We start from the raw sequence: 16,292 nt of genomic DNA on the forward strand, positions 1-16,292 counted from the left end.
CAAACAAGGAAGTGATCTTATTTTCTCAAATGTATCATCTGTTGCGTTTTTAAAAGATCCTTTTTTTAAAATGGAGGATTTTGTACTCATTTAGGCTAAAAATGATATAGTAAGTACTAAGATTGGGGAGGTAGAGATGGAGAGGCATGAGTCTTGGTGATTGACTGCGAAGGGAGTCTGAGGGAGAAATGGTCAAGGAAGAAGATGCTAGACAACAATACACTAGGCACTGTGCTAAATATTAACTCATTTAACTGAGGTAGGTATTACTAGCATCATTCCCATCTTCTACGTATGGAAACATACTTGCCCAAAGTCTGTCACTGGAACCAAAATTTAAGTCTGGGTACTCTAGACACAGACTCTGGGCTGCTTCTGAGGCCCAGATTTTGGATTTGTGTAGCTGAGTGCATTCCCTGGGAGAGACACTGGAAAAGGGCCATATTTAGGGCTAGAGTAAAGAAGATCATGAATTTGCTTTTTGACATGATTTTAAGATTATGGATTATGCCTTTAAAGCATCCAAGGGGAGATATTGAAAAGACAGATATATATATGTTGGTCAGAGGAAGAATCTGGACATTTGAAATTTTAATACATATTCTGAAGTGCCCTCAAAAATCCATACCAATTTACCTGCTTACGAGAGATAAAGGTGAGAATCAGGAACTTTAAAAAACCAATAAACTGGGCTTCCCTGGTGGCGCAGTGGTTAAGAATCCGCCTGCCAATGCAGGGGAGACGGTTACGAGCCCTGGTCCGGGAAGATCCCACATGCCGCAGAGCACCTAAGCCTATGCGCCACAACTGCTGAGCCTGCGCTCTAGAGCCCACAGGCCACAACTACTGAGCCCATGCACCTAGAGCCCGTGGTCTGCAACAAGAGAAGCCACTGCAATGAGAAGCCCACGCACTGCAACAAAGAGTAGCCCCTGCTCACCGCAACTAGAGAAAACCCGCATGCAACAGCAAAGACCCAACGCAGCCAAAAAACAAATAAATACATTTATTTTTTTAAAAAAACCCCAAAAACAATAAACTGTCTTCCCTAAATACACCTCCAGAAACTGACTCAGTAGAAGTGATGGGTGGGCTGGAAGCAGGGAATCTGAGTTTTTTTTAAAGTTCTCCAGGTGATTTTATCAGTTGTATTTGGGAACTGTTGATCGTGAAGGTCGCTGTGAAGAGGTGAATATATCTCTTTTAGAGAGGATCTAAAAGAAGGAACAAACTAGTGAAATGTGAATGAAAGCATGGCATTCCACCCTGCCTTTGGCTCCACAGGTTGCAGGGATCTTAGTTCCCTGACCAGCGATTGAACCTGGGCCTTGTCAGTGAAAGAGCCAAGTCCTAACCACTGGACTGCCAGGGAATTCCTGAAAGCATGGCGTTTTGAATTTAACTTCCAATGCTTGTCTCAATGGAAATTGATCGTTTTTTTTTCTTTTTTCTTAATTTTCTGCTTACCTCAGGATTCTGAATGACCTTTACCTTCTTGTTCTTTTGTTTTGCTTTTTAAATTACCATCCCTGGTTTTAAATACTTAATTGTGCTTTAAAAAGCACAATATGTCTTATTTGGCCCTAACAAGAGCGTGTGTGTGTGTGTGTGTGTGTGTGTGTGTGTGTGTGTGTGTTCCTATTTTAGATACTGGAAATCACCAAGGGCTTATATTTGTTGAGTGCTTACTGTTAACAGCTTAAATACGAAGTGACTTGCCCAAAGCTGCAGGGCCAATGTGCAGCACTTTCACCCACCAGACCCTTAATTGGTATCCCAGAGGTCCCAGGTTGATCGCTGGCATCTCTGCTCTCATTCTTGTGGGTGGGAATCATTGACAGCACACCTAACAATGAACTTTGTGTCAGCCATGTTTGGAACTCCCAGAGTGCTGTCAAGTATAGCTCCGCTTGGGTTTCTCTCTGGGGATTAAAAGGGAGGACCCAGCTCCCAAGCCTGAGGAAGAACCTGAGTAGTGCAGATCTTTCCAAAGAGCTTTCTGCAGAGAGGCAAAACTCCCCTAGAAAGAATTGCTTTCTCCTTAACAACATGGGGTTGCCATATACTAGTCAGAGGGGGCGGAAATCACAACATCTCATTCTGATTGCAAATCAAATACATGTTTACTATGGAAAAACTGGAAGATAAGCAGAATGGAGGTCCACCACCCATAAAGGACCTTAGTCATTTCAAATGAACATTTTTAATAGATCTTCCGGGTCCATTTCCTTAATCAAGTCTTTCTTGAAGATATCTGATCTGAAGGAGAGGGCCCGAGTCCCACTGCTTCATTGCCCCACAGCTCGCCCTCCTGCCTGGCTTTCCTAACAATCCAGCTTCATATTCTACTTCAGTGGATCAGGGAAGGGCTACAGGCTGAGGGCCTCTAATGCCCCATCGGCGCCATCTGCAGGAAGATCCAGGTCCAGGGTGAATGGTGTATAGATGGAGGCGTCTGCCAGGCGTAGCCACACTCCCCCAGGGTCATGCTCTTGTCCAGGAGCTGTCATCTGTGTAAAGCTGCTCCTTGCGCCGGTGGCCACTTAAGAATGCCTTTCACCAAGCGCTTCAGCTCCAGCACTGTGCTTGACTTCTTAGCATCCCCCAAGGTGGTGACCTTGTGGTGACGGATCATCACGAACACCCAGGGAGGCAGGTCCACTTGCACTGCTCTCTGCTTTAGGGAATCACTCTGGCTCCTCTGAGGGCCTCAAACGGCTGTGGCAGGACACGTGGGGTGCTTTATCTCCCGGCATGCCACGGGATAGCCCCTTGGGGTCCTAGCATGCCTTGTGGGCTCCCCATGTCCCCCTTCCGCCCCCCCCCGCCCACCCGCCTGCATACCTTGCAGCCTCTGCCCATTAGTCTCCTGAGATCAGATTCTGCTCACCCTCCACCATCTTGGACTTCTTTTTTTTTTTTTTTTAATAAACTTATTTATTTATTTATTTATTTTTGGCTGTGTTGGGTCTTCGTTGCTGCGCACAGGCTTTCCCTAGTTGCAGCAAATAGGGGCTACTCTTCGTGTGGTGCGCGGGCTTCTTGTTGTAGTGGCTTCTCTTGTTGCGGAGCACGGGCTCTAGGCACGTGGGCTTCCGTAGTTGTGGCTCATGGGCTCAGTAGTTGTGGCATGCGGGCTCTAGAGAGCAGGCTCTGTAGTTGTGGTGCACGGGCTTAGTTGCTCCGCGGCATGTGGGAGCTTCCCAGATCAGGGATCGAACCTACGTCCTCTGCACTGGCAGGCAGATTCTTAACCACTGCGCCACCAGGGAAGTTCCTCTTGGGCTTCTTTGGCCTGGAAAGTCATTGGTTCTGGAGAGAGCTAGTCTGCTTTCCTGGTGCCACGGCTCCACCACCACCTCCCTTTTTTAACGAGTATAAAGATATTAATATTTTATGATTGTCAGGCTCAGGCTATAAACTATAAGTGGCTGTTTTGTAAGTATTGTATAGTAACGCATATGTGTGGAATCTAGAAAAATGGTACAGATGAACCTATCTGTAGGGCAGGAATAGAGACATAGGCGTAGAGAATGGACATGTGGACACAGAGGGGGAAGGGGAGGGTGGGACGAAGTGGGAGATTAGGTTTGACATAATTACACTACCATGTGTAAAATAGATAGCTAGTGGGAAGCTGCTGTATAGCACAGGGAGCTCAGCTCGGTGCTCTATGATGACCTAGATGGGGGCACGGGTGAGGAGGGAGGTCCAAGAGGGAGGGGATATAGGTATACATATAGCCGATTCACTTCATTGCACAGCAGAAACTAACACAACATTGTAAAGCAATTTTACTCCAATAAAAATAAATAAATAGGGCTTCCCTGATGGCGCAGTGGTTGAGAGTCCGCTTGCCGATGCAGGGGACACGGGTTCGTGCCCCGGTCCAGGAAGATCCCACATGCCGCGGAGCGGCTGGGCCCGTGAGCCATGGCCGCTGAGCCTGCGCGTCCGGAGCCTGTGATGCGCAACGGGAGAGGCCACAGCAGTGAGAGGCCCGCGTACCGCAAAAATAAATAAATAAATAAGTAAGTAAGTAAATGAGTGAGTGAGTGAATGAATGAATGAATGAATGGCTGTTTTGTGACCTTTTTCCCCTGAGCAGAGCACTGTTTTCCCTTGATACTTTTTTACAATATTTAAGGCTGTAGATGAGACATTTGAGTGACTGTAGCACACGTAATTAAGTATTCTGTTGAAAGTTAAGTTGTTGAGACTTTTTTTTTTAAACACTAAGCAACAGTCATGAACATCCATGAGGTTTTGTCACATCTTGGATGACTTCCTGGCACAATTCTTGGGTCGAAGGAGTTGTTTAAGGCTTAATAGCGCAAAAGTTTTTGTCGATCTATGTTTCCCCCACCCCCTAACAATATATAGCAGCATCCATTCCCTAAGTATTTCACAACATTTGTCCTTTTAATTTGTATTTCCTAGTAAGTGAACTTTTTTCTACGGGTAGTTTTACTCAGGAAAATGCCAGAATCTTCTTTCAAGGCAATGCCACATACTTTCCCCTTGCACCTTCTTATCCCAGTCCCTTAACGGAAAGTAGTGATAGCTACAAGGACAAGTTTGTTTACTTTATAAACTGGGTGTGTCTCTAGACCAAGCTAGAATGGAAACACCTTTGACAGTGTCTCCCTCATTCCCCAACAAGATGCCTTTTGGCCACAACACTTTCAAACTGATATTACTCTTCCCTTCTCATTAAAATGCCCAAAGATCAATAGGAAAACTGTCGAGTGATAAAGTGATCAAGTGTTGATCACTTGAAGGACATTTACCCCTGAAAGTTGGGTGGTTTTATTTTGCCAGAACATCCAGTAAGGTTGGACATTGGGACTACATAGCACCTCTATGTCATGGCTGAGAAAACAAGCTTCTGACCTTCATGGGTGTTTCCTTGAGAGTTTGGAAGTGTCTAGGCAATTCCAACCTAAAAGCAGGCCTGGGATGAGTTCCCAGCCTAATATCCATTAATTCTTAAAAGTCTATTTAAAAAGCTTTCTTCTTTCAACAGCTCTAGTACTCCAGGGACTCAACCCTTCTTGCCCAAGTTTTATAGTGGCGCCAGCTCAGGATCTGAGGCCAGGCTTGGCAGGATGGTCTTTAGAGAGAAGCTCTGAGCACAGGCCGGGGACTCCTGGTTCCCTTGGATGTTTCTATATAGTGCAGATACACAAGGCTCTGATTAAAAAAAAAAAAAAAAAAAAATCTCTAGAAACTGTCTCAGGTTACTAACTCCCTTCCCCAACAGTATTGTAGGAATTGTATGTTCAGACTCAGTGCTGAAACCTATCAGTTTATAGTGGTACAAATACCTACATCTTCATCAGGTTCATCGACTTTATGGTTCAGAATCTCTGTGGAAGAAACTGAGTTTAAAGCTGTCACATGACTTTAAGGTCCTAGGTGGGTATGGACATAAGAGCTAGCTATGTATACGTCTGTGTTTTTCAGCCTTAAGATCTGAACTATTGCCCCATGTGCTCGTCAGTGCTCACCAACTTGTCCCAGAAAGAGTTTGACACGAGCCCATTCATGCCTCCATGACTTGGCCAAGATTTGTGGCCTTGTGGAGCTAGGCTGCAGTCAGGAACGGGAATCAGCTTCCTTCACTAGCTGTGAGAAGGTAGGGTAGAAGGAGGGTGAGTAATGATGAGACCTGGTTTCAGATCAACTTCATTTTGAAACCAGTGATACAAGCCAGTAGTGCCAAGAAGCATCTGGGAGGAAGTTGTAATGATCTGCCCCAGGGCTTACCGTTTACTAGCCTCTGTGTGACTCATGGCTTACAAAGAAAACTGCTCATGTTTCTACAGGTGCCTCAGCGAGTTTCCCTGGGCAGGTCAGATTGGCTGTGAGATCTCCATCCTTTGCCTCTCCCAATAAACCATGGAGCAGCCCCTACGAAACAGTCCTCTCCAAATGCAGACTGAGCCAGCTCCCCGTCATGCTCTTTGGTTCTGTGTATCCCCTTTTCCCTTCCGTGCTTCAGCCCTTAGGTAAAGCACATGGCTGTAACTAACCCCATGCCCACTCTGAGAGATGGTTTCTCTATGGTGTAGAGAGAGGCATGGATTTGGAGTCAGAAGCCCTGGTTAATTGTGAGTAGGCTAAAAGTCCCTCTTATTGAGGGCTTACTCTGGGCCAGACACAGTGCTCAGTGCTGTGTGAACATTATCCCACTTATTCCTGCCAATAATCTTATGAGGTAGGTATTATTCCCATTTTCCAGATGAGAAAACAGCTTCTGTACATTCACACGACATGGATGTGAACCCAAGTCTTTTGGACTCCAAATCCCATATTCTTCATCACTCATCTGCCTCTGCCTTTAGGATTTGAAATCTGGTCCTAATGCTTCCGAGTTGTGGGGCTTCGTGTACTTTGCTCTCCTCTCTGAAGCTGCTTCCTGAGGCACTTCAACCCCAGGGCAGTCTCTTGTTTCCTGAGTTGTCAGAATAGGGGAGGAGTATCTACCTTGTGGGTTTTTTTTGTTTTGTTTTTTGTTTTTTTTGTGGTACTCGGGCCTCTCACTGTTGTGGCCCCTCCCGTTGCGGAGCACAGGCTCCTGACGCGCAGGCGTGCGCCCAGCCGCTCCGCGGCATGTGGGATCTTCCCGGACCGGGGCACGAACCCGTGTCCCCTGCATTGGCAGGCGGACTCTCAACCACTGCGCCACCAGGGAAGCCCCTTGTGGGTTGTTTTTTGAGGACTTGGATAAGAAAACACTTAGTTGGGTGTCTCGGGCAGAGTGGGCCTTTGAAGCTTGTTCCTGCCTGCCTGACTCATGCCCCTTGGTTGTATTCTGCACCCAGCTAAATGTGGCTGAGGGCTGATGGGGCAGCTGGAATGTTGCAGCCTGCGTGGGAGGCACGTACAATTGAAGTACCTGACCACTGACTTCTCCTTGATTGTTGGCACTGTCCCCTCTAAGAATAGATGGACAGCCCCAGATACTGTGCTACAAATGTTTGGACCCATAAAACAATGGAAATGTGCCAGCAAACAGGGTAGTGAAGTGTACCGTACATTCCTGGTGGGCAGATTTTGTAGACAGCAGGAAGACGGTTTCTGGGTTTCTGGCAGCTTTTAGAGTTTGGGGGATTAAGGCATTAGCCCCCTGCTGGGTAACTTGGTGGGAGAGGATTGGAGAGTTCATTGAGAGGCACTCATTAAGTGAAAAACCTGACAGGCTTATCTGGCCAGCCCCTCTGCTAGCTGAAGACCTTCCCTTAGGAAGAGGGCTGTTTTAAGAATGGGAAGTGACAGTTAATTTTTATTTTTTATCAGTGTTTGAATAGCTAATGCATTTACGTGGGTCAAAATTCAGAAGGGTACACAGTAAAAAGTCTCTTTCCTGTTGCTTAGCTACTAGCTTCTCCACCCATAAACCCAGTTTTTTGGGGTCACCTTCCAGAAGTATTTATTTTAAAATACAAATGTTAGCATAGACTACATTGCTCCATATCTTTTTAAATTAATTAATTAGTTAATTAATTAATTAATTAAGCTGCACCGGGTCTTTAGTTGCAGCACACGGGATCTTCGTTGCTACATTGGAGATCTTCATCGCGGCATGTGGGATCTAGTTCCTTGACCAGGGATCAAACCCAGGCGCCCTGCATTGGGGGCACAGAGCCTTAACAGCTGGACCACCAGGGAAGTCCCCATATCTTTTTTTTTTTTAATTAACAACATGTCTTAGAGATCTTTCCATGTCAATACATAGGGGCTTCCTTATCTTTTACAGCTTTTTATGGCTGCATAGTGTTCTCGTATGGATGTTAGCATTACACAAAGTTAATCTGTCATTGATGGACATTTAGGTTGTCTGGACTTTTGCTGTTACAATCCATGCATTATTGATTACTTTGGTAGATAGCTGTGGAAAGGTGATTTGGGACAGGAGGCAGTATCCTATAAGAACTTAAAGGTACTTGAAGATACACATTTTGTTCCCTGATGTATCCCTAGTATTTAGAAGAATATTGGGCACTTAGGAAACACTCTGCTAGTTCTTGATGGATGCTGTGTTGAAGAACCTGACTTTAGAATATGACCACCCCGAGTTCTAATTCTAATTCCACTCACTAGCTGTATGATGTTGGGCAAGCCATCTCACCTCTGAACCCCCATTTCCTCATGTGTTATGAGTCCGTATAAAGTTCTGGGGTTTACAAATTTGTGGTTTTGTGGTTTTATCTTATTTGATATTCAGGATGACTCTGTGAAGTCTAATTTTCATCTTCCAAATGAGAAAACCTAAATTCCTAATAAGTTAATTCAAGTTCTGCATCAACATGCTGATGGTTCCAACTAACAGAGTTTTGAGGGACCTTTGCATGTGTCCTTAACACAGCTTTAAGCAATGCTGAATCACCTAGTGAGTTTAGGTGTTCCCTTTTAAGCTTTTCTTCTTTTTACATCAAGGAGAAAGTGTCTTTGGTCCCATTATTATTTTTTTTAACTAATCTATTTATTTTTGGCTGCATTGGGTCTTCGTTGCTGGGTGCAGGCTTTCTTTAGTTGTGGCGAGCAGGGGCTACTCTTCGTTGCAGTGTGCGGGCTTCTCGTTGCTGTGGCTTCTCTTGTTGTGGAGCACGGGCTCTAGGTGTGTAGCCTTCAGTAGCTGTGGCACACGGGCTCAGTAGTTGTGGCATATGGGCTCTAGAGCGCAGACTGAGTGGTTGTGGCACACGGGCTTCAGTAGCTGTGGCACGTGGGCTTCAGTAGTTGTGGCTCATGGGTTCTAGAGCACCGGCTCAGTAGTTGTGGCGCACAGGCTTAGTTGCTCCACAGAATGTGGGATCTTCCCAGACCAGGGCTCGAACCCATGTCCCTTGCATTGGCAGGCGGATTCCACTGCACCACCAGGGAAGCCCCTACTATTCTTGAATACATCTTTTTATAACATGCTTCTCTCCCTTCAAACCAAGGGAAGACAGGCCTTAGGCTCGAAGCCTCAGCAAACATGGGAATTCCCTGGAGGTCCAGTGGTAGGACTCCGCACTTTCACTACCAAGGGTACGGGTTCGATCCCTGGTCGGGAAACTAAGATCCCTCAAACCATGCGGCATGGCCAAAAAGCAAAACAAAACAAAACAGAAACTTCAGCAAACAATTGATTCTGGGGCCCACAGAATTCAAGTGTGTTTCCCAGGATCACCCATCAAGTTAAAGTCAGTGCCTGCACAAGAATGGGGTCTCCATCACTATTAATAGTATTAACAGCAGACCTGGCCATAATGCATCCTATTTGTGAGTTCTTTACACTTATTCTCATTTAATCCTCACAACTACCTGTAAGAGAGTTACTCTTGTTATCCCCGAATCTAGTACTTTTCTCCAAGTATCACACTGCCTCACTGGGCATCTAAAAATCAGTCTTTGCTATTTCAATAGATGGAGAAGGACCACAGGTAATGGGGATTAGGGAGGAAATACGAAAACAAATTCTCAGGTGTGTCAGAAAGATAATATAACCATATTATATAAACAACTCAATCTAGACAGGTCTAGGTACCACTTCTGGCCATTCCATTTCCTAGCTATGTAACTTCAGTGAATGCATTTAGCCCCTCATTTTCCCAATTTAGAAAATGGGTGTTAAAATCTACTTTATAGGGTGCTTGGTGAAGATTAAATGAGAAAGTATACAAATGTTAGGGCTTCCCTGGTAGCGCAGTGGTTAAGAATCTGCCTACCAAGGCAGGGGACACAGGTTCAAGCCCTGGTCCAGGAAGATCCCACATGCTGCGGAGCAACTAAGCCCATGTACCACAACTACTGAGCCTGCACTCTAGAGCCCGCGAGCCACAACTACTGAGCCTGCATGCCGCAACTACTGAAGCCCACACGCTGCAACTACTGAAGCCTGCGCGCCTAGAGTCCGTGCTCCGCAGCAAGAGAAGCCACCGCAACGAGAAGCCCACGCACCACAACGAAGAGTAGTCCACGCTCTCCACAACTAGAGAAAATCCTCACACAGCAACGAAGATCCAATACAGCCATAAATAAATAAATTTATTTTAAAAATTCATACAGATTTAAAAAAAAAACACAAATGTTAGCTGTTAATAATAGTAATTCATGATGGGAGGGATTCTCGACTCTTGAGATTGATGCTTGCTGTATTCATTTGCTAGGACTGCTGTAACAAAGGAACACAGACTGGGGGCTTAAACACAGAAATTTATTTTCTCACAACTCAGGAGGCTAGAAGTCCAAGATCAAGGTGTCAGCAGGGCTGGTTTCTGTTGAGGCCTCTCTCCTTAGCTTGTAGATGGCTGTCTTCTCCATGTGTCTGTAAATAGTCTTCTCTCTGTAATTGTCTGTGTCTAAATTTCCTCCTCTTATAAGGACACTCATCATACTGGATTAGGGCCCACCCTAATAACCTCATTTTAATTTAATCACCTCTTTAAAGGTCCTTTTTCCAAATATAATCACATTCTGAGGTATTAGGACTTCAACACATGAATTTGAGGGGGGAACACAATTCATGTTAAGAGAAAACTTGGACCTACAGAAAAATAAAGATAATAAGTAGCTGGTAACCCCAGTCATAGGGAAGCTTCATTTCCTTCCAGTCTTTTCAAAATTTTTTCCCGTGCATAGTTGCATGTACTATATATGCAGTTCTACTTTCTCCTTACATTTTGCATCCATGGAGTGCATGCCCCATAGATTATTTAACTTTTGCCCTGTATTAAGATGATTTAAACTCTGCCACATATCATTCCTGGTCTTTTTTAGCCCAAAGGCAAAGCAAGATTCCTCAGAAGATGAGAGTACAAAGCTGTGTGCTGGAGGTAAAGGGCAAGGTCACTCTGGGAATCTCCCTGCCCCTGGGACCCTTTGGAACTGACTCAGGCTGAGATCCCTCTTTCCCCTCCTCCCACCGGCCGAGCATGTTGTCACAGCCCATGACTCCTCAGTGGGGATGTCGTCAAGGAGGCAGGGCTGGTATCTAAGCAATCTTCTCTTTCTCAGGGACACACTCCAGCCTTCCCATGAAGGAAACTGCCTCTGTGTATGAGCTCTGGGGCTCTGGGGAGCTGAAGGCAGCTCTGTATGCTTTTAAGCCCTCCATCTTCCTCCCCTCCATGCACTAAGCCTCTCCCCAAAAGATGGCCAGTGTCCTAAGTTCTTTCACCCAAGTTAGTTCTACCTGCTTTTGAACTTCATGTTAATGGAATCATACATGTGTCCTCTCTTGTATCTGGCTTCTGTCACTCAACCATGTTTGTAAGATTCATTCATGTTGTTGTATGTCCTTGTGGTTGACTCATTTAATTATATGAATATTCTACCATATTTTTATTCATTCTACCTTGATGGACATTTGGGCTATTTCCAGTCTTTAGCTATTATAGACAGTGCTGCTGTGGCTATTATAATACTTGTCTTTTAGTGAATGTATCTTTGTTGGGTCTATACCTCAAAGTAAAATTGCTGGGTCTTGGGGAAGGTGTGTATTTAGCTTCAGCAAATACTGCTCGACAGTTTTCCAAAATGACTATCCCATTTTACACTCCCACATCAGACTTCTACTTTTTTTTTTATTGAGGTAAAATATGCATAACATAAAATTTGACCATTTTAACCATTTTAAACAATTCGGTGACGTTAAGTACGTTCAAATTGTTGTGCAACCATCACCATAGTCTGTCTCTAGAACTTTTTCATCATCCCAAACAGAAACTCTGTACCCATTAAACAATAACTACCCATTCCCCTCTCTCTCCAGCCCCTGGTAACTTCTATTCTACTTTCTATGTCTATTAATTTGAGTATTCTAGGTACCTCATGTAAGTGGAATCATGCAGTATTTGCCCTTTTGTGACTAGCTTATTTTACTTAGCATAATGTTTTCAAGATTCTTCCATGTTGCAGCATGTGTCAGAACTTTATTCCTTTTAAAGACTGAATAATATTCCATTGTACGTATAGACCACATTGTGTTTATCTAGTCATCTCTTTTTTTTTTTTTTTTTTTTTTTTGCGGTGCGCGGGCCTCTCACTGTTGTGGCCTCTCCCGTGCGGAGCACAGGCTCCGGACGCGCAGGCTCGGTGGCCATGGCTCACGGGCCCAACCGCTCCGCGGCATGTGGGATCTTCCCAGACCGGGGCACGAACCCGTGTCCCCTGCATTGGCAGGCGGACTCTCAACCACTGCACCACCAGGGAAGCCCCAATCTAGTCATCTCTTGATGGACACTTGTGTTGTTTCCATCTTTGGCTATTGTGAATAGTGATACTATGAAAATATGTGTACAAGTATCTGTTTGAGATCCTACTTCAGTTCTTTTAGGTATACGCCTAAAAGTAGAATTGCTGGATCATGTGGTAATTTTATGTTTACCTTCTGAGGAGCCACCAGACTGTTTTTCACAGTGGCTGCACCATTTCACATTCCCAGTGCAGGAGGGTTCCCATGTCTTTACATCTTGCCAACACTCGTTATTTACTTTTTTTTTTGCCACCCTAGTAGGTATGAAGTGGTATCTCATTGTTATTTTGATTTGTGTTTCCCTAATGACTAATGATATTGAGCATTTTTTCATATGCTTATTGGCCATTTGTATACCTTATTTGAAGAAATGTCTTTTCAACTCCTTTGCCTTTTTATTTACTTATTTTTAATTGGGTTGTTTGTTTTTTGTTGTTCTTGAGTTTTAGGAGTTCACTGTATAGTCTGGATATTGTTTGGAATTCTACTTTTTAATGTTATACTCTTTTTTTATTAATGTTATACTCTTATATACTATTTGAATACTTCATCATGTTCACATTACTTTTTGTTTGTTTATCTTCTCAAAGAACCAGCTTTTAGTTTTATTGATCTTTGCTATTGTTTTCTTTGTTTCTATTTCATTTATTTCTGCTCTGATCTTTATGATTTCTTTCCTCCTGCTAACTTTGGGTTTTGTTTATTCTTCTTTCTCTGGTTCCTTTAGGTGTAAGGTTAGATTGTTTATTTGAGATTTTTCTTGTTTCTTGAGATAGGCTTGTATAACTATAAACTTCCCTCTTAGAACTGCTTTTGCTGCATCCCATAGGTTTTGGATCGTCGTGTTTTCATTGTAATTTGTCTCTAGGTATTTTTTGATTTCCTCTTTGATTTCTTCAGCGATCTCTTGGTTATTTAGTAACGTATTGTTTAGCCTCCATGTGTTTGTGTTTTTTACGTTTTTTTCCCTGTAATTCATTTCTAATCTCATATCGTTGTGGTCAGAAAAGATGCTTGATATGATTTCAATTTTCTTATATTTACTGAGGTTTGATTTGTGACCAAGATGTGATCTATCCTGGAGAATGTTCCATGTGCACTTGAGAAGAAAGTGTAATCTGCTGTTTTTGGATGGAATGTCCTATAAATATCAATGAAATCTATCTGGTCTATTGTGTCATTTAAAGCTTCTGTTTCCTTATTTATTTTCATTTTGGATGATCTGTCCATTGTTGTAAGTGAGGTGTTAAAGTGTTACTGTCGATTTTCTCTTTTATAGCTGTTAGCAGTTGCCTTATGTATTGAGGTGCTCCTATGTTGGGTGCATATATATTTATAATTGTTATATCTTCTTCTTGGATTGGTCCCTTGATCATTACATAGTGTCCTTCCTTGTCTCTTGTAACATTCTTTATTTTAAAGTCTATTTTATCTGATATGAGTATTGCTACTCCAGCTTTCTTTTGATTTCCATTTGCATGGAATATCTTTTTCCATCCCCTCACTTTCAGTCTGTATGTGTCCCTAGGTCTGAAGTGGGTCTCTTGTAGACAGCATATAGATGGGTCTTGTTTTTGTATCCATTCATCAAGCCCGTGTATTTTGACTGGAGCATTAAATCCATTCACGTTTAAGGTAATTATCGATATGTATGTTCCTATGACCATTTTCTTAATTGTTTTGGGTTTGTTTTTGTAGGTCCTTTTCTTCTCTTGTGTTTCCCACTTAGAGAAGTTCCTTTAGCGTTTGTTGTAGAGCTGGTTTGGTGGTGCTGAATTCTCTTAGCTTTTGCTTGTCTGTAAAGCTTTTGATTTCTCCATCGAATTTGAATGAGATCCTTGCCGGGTAAGAGTAATCTTGGTTGTAGTTTCTTCCCTTTCATCACTTTAAGTATATCGTGTGACTCCCTTCTGGCTTGTAGAGTTTCTGCTGAGATATCAGCTGTTAACCTTATGGGAGTTCCCTTGTATGTTATTTGTCGTTTTTCCCTTGCTGCTTTCAATAATTTTTCTTTGTCTTTAATTTTTGTCAATTTGATTACTATGCGTCTCAGCGTGTTTCTCCTTGGGTTTATCCTGTATGGGACTCTGCACTTCCTGGACTTGGGTGACTATTTCCTTTACCATGTTAGGGAAATTTTCGACTATAATCTCTTCAAATATTTTCTCTGGTCCTTTCTCTCTCTCTTCTCCTTCTGGGACCCCTATAATGTGAATGTTGTTGCATTTAATGTTGTCCCAGAGGTCTCTTAGGCTGTCTTCATTTCTTTTCATTCTTTTTTCATTATTCTGTTCCACAGCAGTGAATTCCACCATTCTATCTTCCAGGTCACTTATCCGTCTTCTGCCTCAGTTATTCTGCTATTGATTCCTTCTAGTGTAGTTTTCATTTCAGTTATTATATTGTTCATCTCTGTTTGTTTGTTCTTTAATTCTTCTAGGTCTTTGTTAAACATTTCCTGCATCTCCTCGATCTTTGCCTCCATTCTTTTTCCGAGGTCCTGGATCATCTTCACTATCATTATTCTGAGTTCTTTTTCTGGAAGGTTGCCTATCTCCACTTCATTTAGTTGTTTTTCTGGGGTTTTATCTTGTTCCTTCATCTGGTACATAGCCCTCTGCCTTTTCATCTTGTCTGTCTTTCTGTGAATGTGGTTTTTGTTCCACAGGCTGCAGGCTTGTAGTTCTTCTTCCTTCTGTCACATTACTTTTGTAGTTTAAAAACCCTCATCTGTTATCCTTTCTTATTTTAGGGAAGGATTATTTAAAACAATTGTCGTCATCATCTGAAACTAAAGGACAATTTTTCAGAAGAGGACAGTTGGGAGAGCTCACGCTGACCTTTCTATGGCACAGCACTGTCCCTCTGGTCCTTGTTGTGCTGCAGCCTAGTAGACTGATGCGCGCTAGTGTCTGGGCCAGCGTTATGGGAACGCCTGGGTCAGGGCATGTTGCCGATGGGCCCAGTTGGAGCCCCTGGCAGGTTTCCTGACTCCATGCTTTGGCCACAAGGAAGGGTGGGTAAGAACATTGGTTGTGAATACTCTCTAGCGTATGCCTTGGAGTCAGGCTGACCTGGCTTCTGAACCTCAGTTTTCTCATCTTTGTAAAGGAGCTCATGCCTAACTTGGCAGCATAGTTGTAAAGATGAAATGGGCCCAGTCTCCGGATTAACGAATGGTAGTTATTAACTCAGAGTGCTTGTTTAAAGGGCGGCCAAGCAGGGAGGATTCAGAAGGAGCATGACAGACTGAAACAACCCGAGGTTATCCAGAATGATCTGTGTGGGTGACGGTGTAGCAGGATGCATACAGCGCATATGTAGACTCATAGCCTTCGGAAATGCTTAAAATCTTCTGCCTCCAGCTGTGACCTTGGGTCAACTCTATGTCTCGTGAGACTCCATGGGGCTAATGTCGCTGAATATCTATGATTTTGGTTCTTCGGCCCACAAACCAGGAAGTGGTCTGCCCTCTTGAGACCAAACTCAGAAGCCCATCTGAAACTCATATGTGATCACATTGCTGGTCAGAGGAAGTAAGCCAAGTCTCCTTCTGCAGTGGCTTGCAATAGTCCTTGATCCAGTCAGGGGGCTGTTGTCAGGTCTTGGCTCCCATGGGGTATCTTCCAGAAGCCCCTCCTTCCTAATACTCTTTTCCTTCCTTCCCCACAGTGGTTTTCACGGACTGCCCTGGGCAAGAGTCGGCCCTGCTGACTGATGATGACTTCACTGTTCTGAACAACAAAACAGTCCAGGTAAAACACCATGTCCACCTTCAGGAGAGAAGAAAGACATTCTCCGTGCATGCCCAGCTTGCTGCTGGCCAGGAGGCTGAGGTTGCTGTGGCTGTTGTGAGCCATGTTACCCCTGCAGAGGACGCAGGGTTAGACCTCAGTTGCCCATAGCTGTGCGCGTGGGTACCGATCTAAGCAGGGTAGTGCTTGCAGCTGCCCAGTAGGGGGCACCAGAGTCAGGCAAGGGGGGCCCAGAGCTGCTTTGTGAGTAACGGCCCAGTGCCCTCCCTCCCTTGAATTCCCTGTCCCATCTC

General features: G+C 43.9%; 1 protein-coding gene across 10 annotated transcripts in view; it reads left to right on the forward strand.

Annotated features, from left to right (window-relative positions):
• The window catches only part of CDH3 (cadherin 3), a 115,600-nt gene that overhangs the window by 82,713 nt on the left and 16,595 nt on the right, over window positions 1-16,292 (forward strand). For all 10 annotated transcript variants that reach the window (XM_067718550.1, XM_067718548.1, XM_067718547.1 and 7 more), the window contains one exon: window positions 15,917-15,999. In XM_067718550.1, the coding sequence (XP_067574651.1) occupies window positions 15,917-15,999 (83 nt within the window). The remainder of the gene's footprint in view (window positions 1-15,916; window positions 16,000-16,292) is intronic.

Source organism: Pseudorca crassidens, chromosome 20 (genome assembly GCF_039906515.1).
Source record: "Pseudorca crassidens isolate mPseCra1 chromosome 20, mPseCra1.hap1, whole genome shotgun sequence".
Classification (NCBI taxonomy): domain Eukaryota; kingdom Metazoa; phylum Chordata; class Mammalia; order Artiodactyla; family Delphinidae; genus Pseudorca; species Pseudorca crassidens.